At 38.7% G+C, this 15589-nt stretch overlaps 1 protein-coding gene and 1 long non-coding RNA gene across 2 annotated transcripts; one reads left to right on the plus strand and one right to left on the minus strand.

Moving 5' to 3' along the window:
- Positions 1–416: 416 nt before the first annotated feature.
- On the minus strand, positions 417–3519 carry LOC114827806 (cysteine-rich receptor-like protein kinase 26). Its single transcript, XM_029110441.2, has 7 exons — positions 2570–3519; positions 2311–2445; positions 2090–2220; positions 1795–2005; positions 1293–1530; positions 1013–1163; positions 417–906 (listed from the first exon to the last, which is right to left on the minus strand). The coding sequence occupies exons 1-7, from the start codon at positions 3393–3395 to the stop codon at positions 571–573; spliced, it is 2028 nt and encodes a 675-aa protein (XP_028966274.1). The 5' UTR covers positions 3396–3519; the 3' UTR covers positions 417–570.
- A 2093-nt stretch (positions 3520–5612) lies between these two features.
- LOC139188885 (uncharacterized) lies at positions 5613–6931 on the plus strand. Its single transcript, XR_011572261.1, has 3 exons — positions 5613–5778; positions 6552–6696; positions 6782–6931. It is a non-coding gene; the product is annotated as an uncharacterized lncRNA (long non-coding RNA).
- Positions 6932–15589: the final 8658 nt, after the last annotated feature.

Raw genomic sequence — 15589 nt, forward strand, 5'->3', positions numbered from 1 at the left:
CAATAGTGGTGGATGTAGTGAATCGAATTGGAACAGATAACAAGTTTGGATAGGCCGATGAATGAAAGGGATACAATTATTAGGGTGGGACCATGAAAATTAACTAATGACATCTTAATTTGTTTGATCGAATCCCTAACAGTTCCTGAACTGGTGGTGCAAAAGGAACATAATTAGAAATAATTAAGGTGGTTTTTTAGTGATGGAGATCAAGTGACATCTTTGCTTGCTCGATGGTTGAAGATTGTTGAATTAGTGGTGCAAAAGGCATGCATGAATATTGACGTTAAATAATAGGAGGCATCCCTGAAAGGCTCTCATAATTTGCGTTGACATATTCAACGTGATTTTCTCTTTTCTATGACTAATTCAGAAAACATAATAATTGATTGGGAGAGGGAACAGACATCCGTTACTTTTACTGTAAAAGTTTTCTATAAATATAAGCTACAAGAATAAACTCACCAACTTTGAAGCAAGAATACAAGAAAATGACTTGTGCTACAAAAAAAAAAACAAAAAAAAAAAAAACCTTTATATATGTGTTCCCATACGGTTCATCAGTCATCACTAGCGAGGATATGGTTCAGTAATATTTGAAGGCTCATTTTGCGTCACATAGACGGAGCTACTTTTCGATTCATTAGACTCTGTCAATCTTGTCAACAATATGTCTGATCGACCGTTGTCTTGCAAATAAAATGCAGGTCGTGAGGGCACTGAAAGTGTGAGAGAATGACTATTAAACATGGATACAACTGAAGCCACCGTCGGTCTGTCAACCACATTTTGTTGCACACAAAGTAAACCAATGTGGATGCATCTCATTGTTTCAGTTCTTGAACTTGTCGTCAACGTAGGATCTATGATATTTTGAGGTGTTTCCTCCATCCAATTTCTCCAGGCCTATAAAAGTTCATCAATATAGTTAAAAGGAAAATTCTTACAACTAGTTAATTTTTCTTTGGCAGGCAAAAGAGGGAATAACCAACTTGATCATACTCATACTCACATAGCTTAAAAGGTCCTCTTCATTTTCACCATATCGAAAACTTCCAATCCTTTTACCACTAATAATTTCAAGAACTAACACACCAAAACTGAAGACATCAGTTTTGACTGAGAAACGTCCATGAATTACATACTCTGGAGCCATATATCCACTGCGAGATAATATTCAGGTTATAAGAATGTAAGTTTCTTCTTTTGTAATGAAAACTTGAATTTTTTTTAAATTCCACTGTAATCAAAGCACAAAACTAAAGTGTAAGATAGCTTGCAATGTTACTTACTAGGTTCCCACAATTGTCCTTGTATCTCCTTGAGTTTGATCGATAACAAACAATCTGGCCATACCAAAATCAGCAATTTTGGGGTTCATATCTTCATCTAACAAAATGTTGCTTGCTTTGAGATCACGATGAATAATTCGAACCCGAGAATCTTCATGAAGGTAAAGGATCCCTCGAGCAATGCCTCGTATGATCTTGTAACGTGTTTCCCAATCCAAATGAACATGATTTTTGGGGTCTAATAAAAATGGTTTAGGTAATGAAATATGAGATTTTTTTTATCTATAAGAAATGAGTAATGCTACACTTAGCACATATTTGTACCATCAATATTTGTATCATATCTCTAATAGAGGTAGAGCTCACCAACACGTGTGGGTCTCATCTCTATTAGAAATTTGGTACAAATGATGGTAGAAATGTGATAAAAGTAGCTTTTTTAAAAATAAAAAAAGAAATTACTATAAAATATATAACCAACAAAGAGCTAGAGCAAATATACCAAAAATGAAGTTATCAAGACTTGCGTTAGCCACGTATTCGTAAATGAGGAGTCTTTCATCTGATTTCAAGCAAAATCCAAGGAGCCTTACTAGATTCCGGTGTTGAAGCTGAGCAAGCAACTCGACCTCGTTCTTAAATTCACGATCGCCTTGTTGAGAATTATTAGCCAGCCTTTTCACGGCTATAAGTTGCCCATTAAATAGCCGTCCCTGAATGTTTGACAGGAAAAAAAAAATGGTAAGGAAACAATTGTTAAGTGTCATCTTTCTTGTGGAATTTATTTGTTTTGTTACCTTGTAAACAGCTCCAAATCCACCTCGTCCAAGCTTATTTACATCAGAGAAGTCATCTGTTGCAGATTGTATAGTTTCGAAGTCATATTGCAACGACTCCAACAAATTAACTTGATCTGAATTCTCGCTATCTGAAAAATAACAAATGTTTCCAAACTTTGGATGAGATAAATGCATTTTATTGATCAGAGTGTGACGATAAAACATGTTGAACTTATTACCTTCAACTTCAAGTAATTTTACTCTTCGTTTCCTCATTCTTAAGAAAATACATGTGCTGCTCATGATAATAGCGATGGCAACCAAAACCACAGTGATGATGATGACAATTTCTCTTGTATTACTCTTATTTGATCCTGAAATATTGTAAATCACATGCGTAGTTTTATCAAGAATCACACCACATAATTGTAAGGCATCAACTGCGTTTAAGCATATGCAGGGGACCTGAAATAGCAATTCATTTCAATACTAGCATACCTCCTTTGGGTGCTGGTGCTGGACCTGCTGGTGCTGATGGATCTGAAATATTTATTGACGAAGCAGCGGAAGGATCGAAGAAAAGACCATCCTCGTACCTTAAATCACAGCTGGGTTTAAGAACTCTTCCTCCTTTTTTTCCACCGCAACATCCCGGAATAATTGAGACGGAATCTTTGAGGCAATTGCTGCAGTTTTGCTGGTTTATATCTGGAGTGCACTGGGCAAATGCATATATTGTTTCGGCATTCGGGACAGTTGCATGTCCTGCCGCAAATTTTTTAAGAGAATTCCCTGATGCAGCTTTCTCACTTAAAATACCCAACAAAGGATTGAGTACCACCTCAAACTGTTGAGCGTTTTCAGCTAAATTTGGGCCAGGCAAAAACTTAGTTGGGACCTTTTGCTCAATACCAAATATTACGTTGTACGAGTATCGAACCATACAACCCTCTCCCCATGCTTCCTTATGATTTGAACAATTATGCAAGAGAATGTGACTGGACTCATTGACGCAAGTGCGACAACCGCCAAGTGCAAGGTCTCCTCTGCATAATGCAATGGCATTGACTTTGTTGGAGTCTTGTCCCGCTGAAGAATTGTAGAACCCAGAGCTGCTTCGGGTGTCTGAGAAGGAAGAGAAGATCCTCTGGAGGTTGGAATGGTACATATCACCTGGTGTGTAGTTGCCTGCAGTATCAGAACATATCCAGCAGTATTCAGCTGCGCTAGTGCAGGTGCGATTGTCGAATTGAGCCAGGGTGGGAGCTAGAAGGTTGAAGATACTAGGAAGAACGAAGAAAAGCAATGATCTCGAGGAATCCATTTCTCCTGCTCAAGTCCGAAGTAACACGGTTGGGGTTTTGTGGCTCAATATAATTATGTTAGGATGTGGGTGGATGGACGGAAAAAATCCCACGTTTGGTAGAAGCGTACCATATAATCTACTCGTTCAAATGGTGGCTAGCGTTGATTGCACCTTCTATATAATCAACCCACCTACACGGGAAGAAACCAAAAGTACAGATAAATATAAATAGGTAACGACATTGATAGCCGCCGCTTGAATACACGATATTTAGAAAAATCAGTTGAAAAATTATGCCAATTGACTAATTAGGCTACTAAGTGATGAAATTGAGGTTTCACCGTAAAACCAATTGATTATATAGGGAGTAGCTTAAAACCATATAAGCATATAGCAAATCTTGTCCCTCATTGATGTGGGAAAACTCTCAACCCACCTCCATACTTGTGGCGGATTTTCAAGCCTACACGTGGACAACAACTTAGTGAAGTGAAGTGCGTGTGGCCGTTTGGCTTCACACGAGGACAACCCGCTTTGATACCATGATGAAATTGAGGTTCCACCATAAAACCAATTGGCTATATGGGGAGTAGCCCAATACCATATAAGCACATAATAAACTTTGTTCATCACCGATGTGGGATAACTCTCAACACTAAGTAGCAGTATGCTGTTGCGGGCCATGGAGTTTTAACGAAAAGCCCGTGGTACTGTTCACTTTAACAAAAAATCATATTTTTACACTAAAAAGTCAAATATTGTACTATTCACTTTACCCTTTATTTTGTCCTTATCGTTAAAATTCAAAGTTTTCAAACCTTTTTCATTAGTTTTCTTTTGTACATATGTCAATCCTTACGAAAGTAATAGCAGGCAAGAGTGATTTTCGGGTGCCAAAAAAATCTTTGAAATGTCGTACATTGAATGTAAGAAACTTGGGCTAACTCCAAACCTATCGCCTAAAACCTACTTTAACCCCCGCCCCCACCCCCCACCCCGCTCCTATGGCCTAAAACCTACTTGACCTCTTCCCACCCCACCCGAAAAATCAATTCCAACCTAAGTTCTAATTTTAATTTGGATCCAAAGCCAAATACCGGTCCAGGTGAAATGACGAAAAAGGGCATGGGGCACATGTTGCTTTTATATGATTGTGCGCTGGTGTTGCCATCTTACGTGTGCTTTCCTCATCTTTCAACTCTTTTCAACACTTTCAAATAGGGGTGGATTCGGTTCCGTTCGGTTCGGTTTTTGGTTGAAACCGGAAACCAAACCGAAATTACTGTTCGGTTTGGTTTGGTTCGATTTTTCTTCGGTTTTTGTTTGTTTCAGTTTTTTTCAGTTTGGTTTCGGTCCGGTTCGGTTTTTCACAGTAAAATTCAACCATTTCATTCCCTTTTTACTCATCCAATTTTACAGTAAATTTTTCACAACAATTCAACCATTTCATTCCCCGTGTTCTGTTCCTGAGGGCTCAGCCTGCAAGCCATCGTAAAACATGAGAGCAAGGATAAGCAAAGCTCGTTACACGACTTATTATCTTAGTAGCAGCTAGTGCAGCCACCATTAACAGATCTAAAGAAGATGCTATTATTATAGCATAACCCGCATGTCTGACCGACTTCTTAACTGATAAAGTTTTTCATGATTCATTTAGAGCAGTGACCATTAGTGTGTTTTGAAACTAAAAATATGAAGCCCACTCCTGAACTGTGTTAGACTCTAAAACCAAAAGGCGCAGGTCTGTCCCTCTAATTGCATACTTCACTAAGTACAACAAGAATAAGGCAAGTTACCTGGCCATCTGCAATTATGAATAAGACATGGTATTGGCCACCACTCTCCTCAACAATGGTCATGGCCTGTCCAATTACAGGTGCAAATGAAGTCGGTCCTGCCAAACATAATGATAATAATGTAAGATGATTGATTAGATGATATAAATGACCACGTCAAGAAATAAGTACTTGGGAAGCAAGGAAACCAGGTTCCCCCTGAAAACATAAAAGAGGCATGACAGCCATCAGCATTTGATTCATTGATTTATCTTCCAAGAGCACAGTAAAAACCATATCCAAAACAGATACTTAAATGAATAAAATATAAAAAAATATTAATTTAATTAATTCGGTTCGGTTCGGTTTTTTCAATTCGGTTCGGTTTTTTCGGTTTCGATTTGGTGTTCGGTTCGGTTTTTTTCGGTTTTTGGTTTTTTGAACCCACCCCTACTTTCAAACACTCTGAACGACAAAACCACCGCTTGCTTCTCCACCAGTTCACCCAGACCACCGCAATCACTGCCACCACTTCACCCAAATCCAACGAAGGGTGCCACAACAAATGTGTGTATCTTCCTGCACCACCGGTCTCCGCAACATTTTCCAAAACCCGCTTGACTAAGGTAAGCGAATTTGGTGTTCTGGATTATATTGGAATTGAAATAGGTTTGGTTTCATTAACTTTTTGGGTTATTAAATTTGTATGCTCTGATTGTTTGGAATTTAATTTTGATTTACAAATTTCTGATAAAACCTCAACAAGAAATTTAGGAACATGTTTTTTTTTTTTTTGGGTCTTCTTTCTTCTGATTTTTTGGGTTTTCATCTAGGTTATTTTCTGAACATGCTCCATTTATTTTACACTTGGTTTCGTATACCCTGCAGCAGTCAAATAGATAACCTTACAGAACCAAAAGCCATTGAAATGGCGAGTGGCATATATGTTTATTTCTATGTTTTCAAATCTGAGTTTTAGATATTTTTCTTTGTTTTGGTTAATTATGGAATTTTGGCTCCCAATTTCTTAAAACTTTTGAATTTTTTTCGCTATTTAGTGTGAGAATATGGGTCCAAGATTGGATTCTTCCAATTTCTGGGCAGGGAAAACAGGGTGGTGACGGTAGACAATTCCAACTTCTTTGTGGTGGAAATCATAGTTTCATTTTAGATTTTCTTGTGGGCTTATGAAATGAGTTGGAATGATGTCTCATGATTATGTGAATGTTTTTTAATTTAGTTGTGAACCAGAACCTGGGTATCAACCAAGGACTGATTGCGGGAGGGTTCAAGTTTTCCGACGTGATTGTTAATTTCTGTAATTTAATCATTTTGAGTTCTTATTTTTTATAATTCTGTTTTTGCAGGAATTATTGTTAATTGTTATGTTGAATTTCAGGCACGAAGCTAGGAGAGAGTTTTCGTCTGCACCAATAAGTAAAAGATTCGATATTTTCACCCTGGAGACTCTGGATGGCATCTGTGTAGCCATTATAGGGTTCATAAAGGAGCAGAACACTATGGAAAACGGGATTCCTTCTGAGGTAGTACTCCATGTTTGCTAATATTGCTCTTCCTTACTGATTTCGGTTGACATTGTCAATGTAATTTACTTTTGAATGTTTTTAGGTACAAATTTAGTTTCGCCTGGATATGAATACATGCATTTGGGGGTTTTGGGGAATCACAAATCTTGGAGGTATTGAGTTTTGGGAACCGTCTTTTAATTCAGATTCATATTGGTGTGATGGAAGATTTGAAATTTAATTTATGCGGTCATTTGTTTCTTCTCAGCTATCAATTTGTTGCTTGGAGTTTACGTTTTGTTTTGCACACGATGCCAAAAAGAACTAGGAGTAACAAAAACAATTAGATCGTATAAGATTATTCTTGTGGCATTCCCGGCAGCGCAACGCGGACGTTTTTGCTAGTATCACCTAAATATGCAGTTTATGATAATTTTGTTGACGTTCGCACTTGAAAGAAGAAAAATCTCATAAAAAAAGAGAAAATTAATGAAAAATGTTGGAAAATTTTGAATTTTAATGATAATGACAAAATAAAGAGCAAAATGAAAAGTACCATGATTGATTTTTTAGTGTAAAAATATAATTTTTCGTTAAAGTGAATAGTACTAGAAGTTTTTCGTTAGGTACCGTTTGGTACGCAGACGGGACGGAACAGATGATGTAAATATTGAAATACATAAGGAGAAATTTTGTCATAAAATGTTATAAATTTATGTTCTACGGATGTGGAACGGGTCGTTCCAAGGGAAGAGGTGGAATGAAAAATCAGCCAAATTTTGTCCCATGGGACAACCCGTTCCACAGTTTTTAGGCGCACCAAACGTGAGACAGAACGGCTCGTCCCACGTACCAAACGGTAAGTTACTTAAAAAAAAAAAAAAAAAAAGATGTGACAACTTTTCGTTGAGGTTCTTTAAAAAAAAAAGATGCCTTGAGGTTCCGGGGGATTGAAAATTGACTGTTTAATCTTTGTCGTCTTCTTCTTCATGTAAGTCATGGTTGAGACGTCATCATGAATGGACAGGAGCGTAGAGTCGTGTGGAAATGAAGCCCCTTTTCTTTTCTGGGTGCATATTTCAGCCAAACTTTGTTCGTGCTTGTTTTTTTCCATCAGACTTTCAATAATTACATCTTCATATTAATATTTAGTCTTCACGCCTCTTGGAAAAGGTTTGTCTTTGGTGGATCTGGTTTGAACCTTCTTCTCCCAGTTTGTGGTCACAAATTCAAGGATGAAAAGAATTGGTTTCCATGGAAATATATACAAATTCAACGTCTGAATATTTTAATATTAATATTGATATCACTGATCATTTCATACGACTATTTGGTTCATAACCAACAAATGATGGTCTAGCCATAATTTTTCCCCGTACTGCCGAGGTTTTTTTTTTATAAAATGGTCTAGCCAGAACTTATTACATACTTAAGATAAAGATTATGATCACTTACTTTCTTAATTATTTGTTATCAAAGCTTAAAATATTGCTCTCCCCTTTGTTACAAAATCAGGTGTTCAGAAATACACATCGTGTACCTTCTTATGACACGTCCCGACCCCGATATTCCCTGATTATCAGAATAGGCACGTGTTGCCCGACACTCGAGGGTGACGAAAGCCATTTATTGAGTGCAAATGCTGAAAACAAGGGATAGATAAAACTTATAAATGTAAAATAATAAGGAATATGCATTTAAGGAACGTGTTCAGAGCACACATCTAATCTAGAACACTAAAAGAATTAATATAAAAATTGAATGAACACAGAAGTGGGTCTTACACCGAGAGGACTCGAAGATACCGATGCAGAAGTGCCTGGATGTCAGGATTGTATGCCTCGATTCTAAGTCATGAAGGGAGCGCAAAACAAACATGAGTGGACCAATTTGATATATAAATAGTAAAACAGTTATCAACGTACTAACCCCCAGGTTTTATGAAAACACATATATAATGATAAACATAGGTTTTCCGAAACCTAGCATGCCGTGCAAAATCTCAAATCATAACTTGTATATATAATAATCACTAGTGAATTGTCCGATAACCCCTAGGCCCCATGTCGGCTCCCCGTCTCTGAGCAGACAGTCAGAGGAAAATACACTTCAGGCCCCATGCCGGCTCCCCGTTCCTATGCTAAATAGCCAAAAGAAACACACTCCAGGCCCTATGCCAACATCAAACCATCGCCCGGGACGGACCGGAATCTATCCCTATGTCCCGTAGCGGAAAGGACCACTAGGTAAATACAAAACCATTGAACATATATATATTGAAAAGCAACTTCATAGTATAAAGTCATCCATCATCTATACTATAAAGAGGTGTTCGAAACATGTTCTAAATATTATATCGTCATCTACCGGATATTCTATAAGAACATGGGTTATAGGAAAAATAGTAATAATTCAAACTAGCCTTAGTAAGCATGTTATCTTAAAGTGTTTCATAAAACGTAATCATTAAATCATGTTTTTCATGTATACATTTCTACTATTAAAACATGCATTTTTAGAAGGGGTCCACTCACCGTACACCGATGGTGCAAAGCTGTACCAAAAAGGTATAGTGGAATCACTGTTAATAATTGCACCTATTCACATAAAGGAGTACCTTTAGTCAAACTATATTCAAACGATTGAATTTGAGAAAACGGACTTCCAAAACGGATCCAGGACGTCGAAATTAGCCTATGAAAGGTCCTGAACGAAACCCCGAAAAGTTAACTCAGACAGTTGATCGAGTCAACGTTGACCATTGACCGAGTCAACAGTCAAGGTCAACTGGTCAAAGGTCAAAGTCAAATTTGGGCTTGGATTGGGTTGGGCTGAAAGGGCCTTAAGGGTTTTAGGTTTTAAACTAAGGGTTAATGGGTTTGGGAACTCAGATTGGCCCAAGGCCTAATCTGCTTAGTTCTACACACACACACACACACGGGCCTAATGCCCTAATCCTAATGGCCCGAAGACCTTTTAGGTCCTAAATTAATTAATTAAAAACAAAAGAAAAACAAATGGGTTAGGGGGAATCGGGCTAGGCTCACCACACGGGCCTAAGGCCCACTTGACTCAGAAACGGCCTGGAGGGCCTGGTTTCGTCGGAGAACACCGAAGCTTCAACAGCTCCGGCCGACAACCACACGCAACCCTAGACCTCGATCTAGGTATCAAAACGAAGAGCAAGATGAGGGGAGTAACTATATACCTTCCTTTCATCGTGGAACGGTCGGAGATGGCCGGAATCTCCCCCGACACCCTCAAGATCGCCAAAGATGGGTGTGTCTACACCCGAGGTGATTTCGTTCTAAAAACCTCCAAAAACACACATAAAACTCAATTAAAACCCAACCCACAAGATTCTAGGATGAAATAGGGAATATTTGAGGCTTACCTAACCGGGAAATAGGAAATCTCGCCAGAATTCCTTTTCCGGTTTTCTGGGTTTGCAGCACGGGAAAGAGGAAAAAAGAAGGATGAGATTGATGGTGATGATGGTATTCCTCGCACAGGGGAGATGGTGTGCGTGTGTGTGCTTGCGGTGGAAAGAAGAGAGATATGAGAGAGAGCCGAGAGGGAGAGAGACAGGACAGACAGAAACGAAGAAGAAGAATGAAGGGGGGTTCACGGGGGGGGGGGGGGGGACAGAGAGAGAATTGAGGTGAGTGAAGGGGGTGATGCCACATGGCAGCTTGAGGGAGAAAGAATCCAATGTTTTCAGATTCTGATTTGTAGACAAAAAGGACCAAATTGCTAGATTTAAAGCATTTAGGGGTAATTACAAACATATATTTTTATAACTAATGGGCAGGTGTTACAATCTACCCCCCTTATAAAAATTTCGTCCCCGAAATTTAAAATCACTTGCTACACTGAAATACTCGAAAATAGTAAGAAGAATATATGTAATAAGAGAAATCAAGTCAGAGTGAATGCATCAAAGAGAATATGCCACACCGTCGCGAGCGGGTTGCAAAATCCTCTATCATTCCTCCAAGCTCTTACTTTCTTTCCCATCAGTGCAAAAGTAGAAAACATATTTTAATAAGATATAAAGTTGAAAACATATATTGACGTAAGGTCAAAAATAAATACGCAAAATACTATAGCGTCAAAAATAGATATATATACTAACATATAGGTTGAAAACTCGTGCTGAACTTAAAACTGAAAATGAAAAACACTTTCCTCAGAACATTTGAAATGACAAAAACAATAACTAAAGTAAAGGAAGTTAAAATACTTATACTGAAAACTAAGATTGAAAAATGAGAAAAGGTCTCGCCCAAGAATTCGTAACCTCACGTATTCCAAGAATAGATGTGTCTTTAGATCGAGTCCTAAGAATAACAAATCCATAACTGTATCAGCTGTCGTAGATAGATCTTTCTGCTCACTTGCTCAATGAACCCAACGAATAAGTTTTCAATACCACAGTCGGCCACCCGCAATATCGATCACACATTTGTTGTCTCGGTAAACAAGCAGTAATTTCTTGAGGGTGCACAATTTCACATGTCGTAAATTCAATCATCCGAATACCAGTTCACAATACTCCTCTGCTAACCAGTGTTACATGTAGAAACTCTAGTACCATGTCGCAATAGTGCCATACCCAAATTAAACAAAACCAAAAACTGTTGTCGTAAAACTTTATCCAGCACCAAGCATCATATCCTCCTCAGTTCTTCCAAATGTGGCCAACTACTCCAATGTTTCACCAGTAAACAACCCTTTCGAAAACCGTACCTTGGGATTCAAGAGAAGTGGCTACCATGTTAGTAGTAGACCCAAAAGCTCGAGCCAAGTAAGCATAAAACAAGAAGTCATCTTTCCCAACAAGTGGTATCTCTAGGGAGCTGTTGTAGTGCTCAGTCCACCTTTCCATTTTTGCTTAGTTGCAGATTTCTAGTCAAACAAGGCCAAAGTTGGTGGAAAGAAGAACTCGCAATTGATCATCCTAACAACCAAAGAGAGCACACACCTTTCGAGAAAAGTGTAAAGATTATCAAATTCTCGCCTCGACCGTGCTGTAGTGCCATATCAGAATGCACCAAACAGATCTACTAGAAGTGTTTCGACAACCACGTACTCACAAAATAAGGTTCGGAAGTAAAGCAGTGGAAAGATGCGTTGAGACGAACACATATCGTTAGAAAATAACCGATGTGATGCCTATGAATTCTAGTAAGATGGTGATACAATATGCTGACCTTCAATACTAAAACCTTCAACCAACTCTTACTAAAAGATCGCTCGAACCTCACGCCTACGTGCTCTCAAACTAATAGATCCTGGTGAGAGGTAGTGGAAAGCTGCGTTGAGGCGAACACATCACATCATCGAAAAGGTCTACCAAAGTAAGATATGATGGCAATGAATTGTAGCAAGATAATGAATGGTGACCATTCAATTCAGCGTGAAGATAGTGATGCAATCTGTTGATCATATGCACTACAATTTTCACTAGTCCCTTACCAAAAGACGGCTCAAACTTCACACCCACGTGGAACTCTTTTTGGTAAGTTTGGTAAGTTTGTGAAAAGATTATGCTCCTAACATTCCTGTCCAACTCGATAAGAATTAGTCGCACACTTCCACCGAATCGATCGATTGTGAATTTCTCACTGATTGAGTGAGAAACCATGTCGAGAAGGCCGAAAGAACCCTCAAGAATTTAAGGATCAAAACAAGTCCATTAAGTCTAGAGTACAAGATATTGCGATTTGAACGAGAAACCACGCTGAGAACAAACGTTTTTTTTTTTTTTTTTACACCCTTCGTGTAATGTCCCGGCATGATCCAGTTCATATTGAGAAACAAACAAGCAAAGGAAATGAAGATGCAGAAATAGAAGTCATTGTTTATGATTATTTGGCTAATCATCATAATAAGGTTGATGTGTTTCTTAGCCAAAAAGGGAAACAGGTCTAAGATCAAGAATAGTTAAGAACTGTTAATAAGATTTGACAAGGCCAAAAACATTTCGCAATTCACGATACTTTGTGAGAGCTGCTTCAAAGTTCAAAAATTAAACATATAACCTCTTAATCAATAGAATGACGAAGAAGAAAGATACAAAACAGCCTGAGTACGCATGCAGTGACACGATTGGCTACCTTAAAATGATGCCTCTGAGCAAACCAAGGCTCAATGAGTCCAGAGAAGTTCAGAGTAAAGTTCGATCTTCGTACAATGAGGAATATGGTAAAGTCTTAAGCCATTACACTGAAAATTACAAGGTTGAATAGTTAATGGACAAGAACATTAGTCAATTGAGCTACAAACTTGAGGCTAAGTTCACCTCTACCGAAAAGTTCATGGACAAGGCGCTAGGGTTTTACCACCGAGTACCAGACCCAGGTGAAGTTCAAGGAGTCTAATTATCCAAACAAGACTGGATCTTCATCATCCAAGTCCAACTACAACAACAAGAATCACAACTCCATTTTGGGGAATTAATAAGAATATCGTCTGCTACCGTGGAGTTTCCCAAGAAAAGCAATTAATGTAAACGAAGTCAACACTCGAAGAATTTGGTGTAAAGCTGACGGTCAAAGGTTAAGGAACTTGACTTCGTCATTGGAGTAATCAAGAAGGTTATCGATAGAACAATCGCCAAGAATTGTTATAAAGATTCACACGAATTTCTTCAATGGTAATGAGTCTGAGAACATTGATTTGCTCCCACTAACTACCACTTACTAGTCGTCATTACAACTAGCACTTACTCGCTTTCTCTAACACGCACTTCGAATGTTTCGAACAATTTCCAAGAGATATGACTCTGCTCGCCATTTCCTAGGAAACGCATGTTGTAGAGTGGCATCGCCATTTCGGATCTACAGCTGATCTTGACCAGACTTCCTTAAATTGAGATTTCTAAAACACGTCGCTTCCAAGTAACACCGACTATACCCGTCATTCCCAGGGAATGCACGTCGTAGAGTATCGATCCAATGATGAAAGTCGTCCAACAATTCAAACACGTCACTGATGAGGCATAATCCCGATAGGAATTCTTGTAATTCAACCAGAATGTGACAATTCAAACAGAGAAGATTTGCACAACTACGCCAAATGGCACTAAATCTGGAAGTCATGACATCCAAATGATGTCAAAACCAACACATTACTAGAGTAAGAGAAGATCCTAAGTATGCTCTGAACAAACCACGCTCTGATAACAATCTGACACACCCCGACCCCGATATTCCCCGAATACTAGAATAGGCACGTGCTGGCCGACACCCCAGGGTGACGAAAGCCATTTATTGAGTGCAAATGTTGAAAACAAGGGATAGATAAAACTTATAAATGTAAAATAATAAGGAATATGCATTTAAGGAACGTGTTCAGAGCACACATCTAATCTAGAACACTAAAAGAATTAATATAAAAATTGAATGAACACAGAAGTGGGTCCTACACCGAGAGGACTTGAAGATACCAATGCGGAAGTGCCTGGATGCCAGGACTGTATGCCTCGATTCTAAGTCTTGAAGGGGGCGCAAAACAAACATGAGTGGACCAATTTGATATATAAATAGTAAAACAGTTATCAACGTACTAACCCTCAGGTTTTATGAAAACACACATATAATAATAAACATAAGTTTTCCGAAACCTAGCATGCCGTGCAATGTCTCAAATCATAACTTGTATATATAATAATCACTAGTGAATTGTCCGATAACCCCCAGGCCCCATACCGGCTCCCCGTCTCTGAGCAGACAGTCAGAGGAAAATACACTTCATGCCCCATGCCGGCTCCCCGTCCCTATGCTAAATAGCAAGAGGAAACACACTCCAGGCACTATGCCAACACCTAACCGTTGCCCGAGAATGACCGAAATCTATCCCTACGTCCATTAGCGGAAAGGACCACTAGGTAAATACAAAATCATTGAACATATATATATTGAAAAGCAACTTCATAGTATAAAGTCTTCCATCATCTATACTATATAGAGGTGTTCGAAACATGTTCTAAATATTATATCGTCATCCATCGGATATTCTATAAGAACATGGGTTATAGGAAAAATAGTAATAATTCAAACTAGCCTTAGTAAGCATGTTATCTCAAAGCGTTTCATAAAACGTAATCATTAAATCATGTCTTTCATGTATGCATTTCTATTATTAAAACATGCATTTTTAGAAGGGGTCCACTCACCGTACACCGATGGTGCAAAGCTGTACCAAAAAGGTATAGCGGAATCACCGCTAATAATTGCACATATTCACATAAAGGAGTACCTTTAGTCAAACTATATTTAAACGATTGAATTTGAGAAAACGGACTTCAAAAACGGGTCCAGGACGTCGAAATTAGCTTATGAAAGGTCCTGGACAAAACCCTGAAAAGTCAATTAAAAAATCAACGTTGATTGTTGACCGGTCAACTTCAAAGTCAACTCTGACAGTTGACCGAGTCAACGTTGACCGTTGACCAAGTCAACAGTCAAGGTCAACTGGTCAAATGTCAAAGTCAAATTTGGGCTTAGATTGGGTTGGGCTAAAAAGGCCTTAGGGGTTTTGGGTTTTAAACTAAGGGTTAATGGGTTTGGAAACTCATATTGGCCCAAGGCCTAATCTGCTTGGTTCTATACACACACACACACGGGCCTAATGCCCTAAATAGAAAATGGCCCAAGGCCTTATTTCTATAACAGAAACTAAAAAGGTTTTTAGGTTGGGCTAGAGGGCTACGGGCCCTAATCCTAATGGCCCGAAGGCCTTTTAGGTCCTAAACTAATTAATTAAAAACAAAAGAAAAACAAATGGGTTAGGGGGATTGGGCTAGGCTCACCAAACGGGCCTAAGGCCTGCTTGACTCAGAAACGGCTTGGAGGGCCTGGTTTCGCCAGAGAACACCGGAGCTTCAACAGCTCCGGCCGACCACCAC

The sequence above is a fragment of the Malus domestica genome, chromosome 10, assembly GCF_042453785.1.
Source record: "Malus domestica chromosome 10, GDT2T_hap1".
Taxonomy (NCBI): Eukaryota; Viridiplantae; Streptophyta; class Magnoliopsida; order Rosales; family Rosaceae; genus Malus; species Malus domestica.

What these genes read in the sequence shown, in the direction of transcription:
- LOC114827806 (XM_029110441.2), bottom strand. Translation starts at nt 3,395, where the DNA reads ATGGATTCCTCGAGATCATTGCTTTTCTTCGTTCTTCCTAGTATCTTC. An exon ending in AGGACAATTGTGGGAACCTA is followed by an intron (nt 1,164 to 1,292) that starts GTAAGTAACATT and finishes ATTATCTCGCAG; the next exon opens with TGGATATATGGCTCCAGAGT. An exon ending in AAGAGGACCTTTTAAGCTAT is followed by an intron (nt 907 to 1,012) that starts GTGAGTATGAGT and finishes GAACTTTTATAG; the next exon opens with GCCTGGAGAAATTGGATGGA.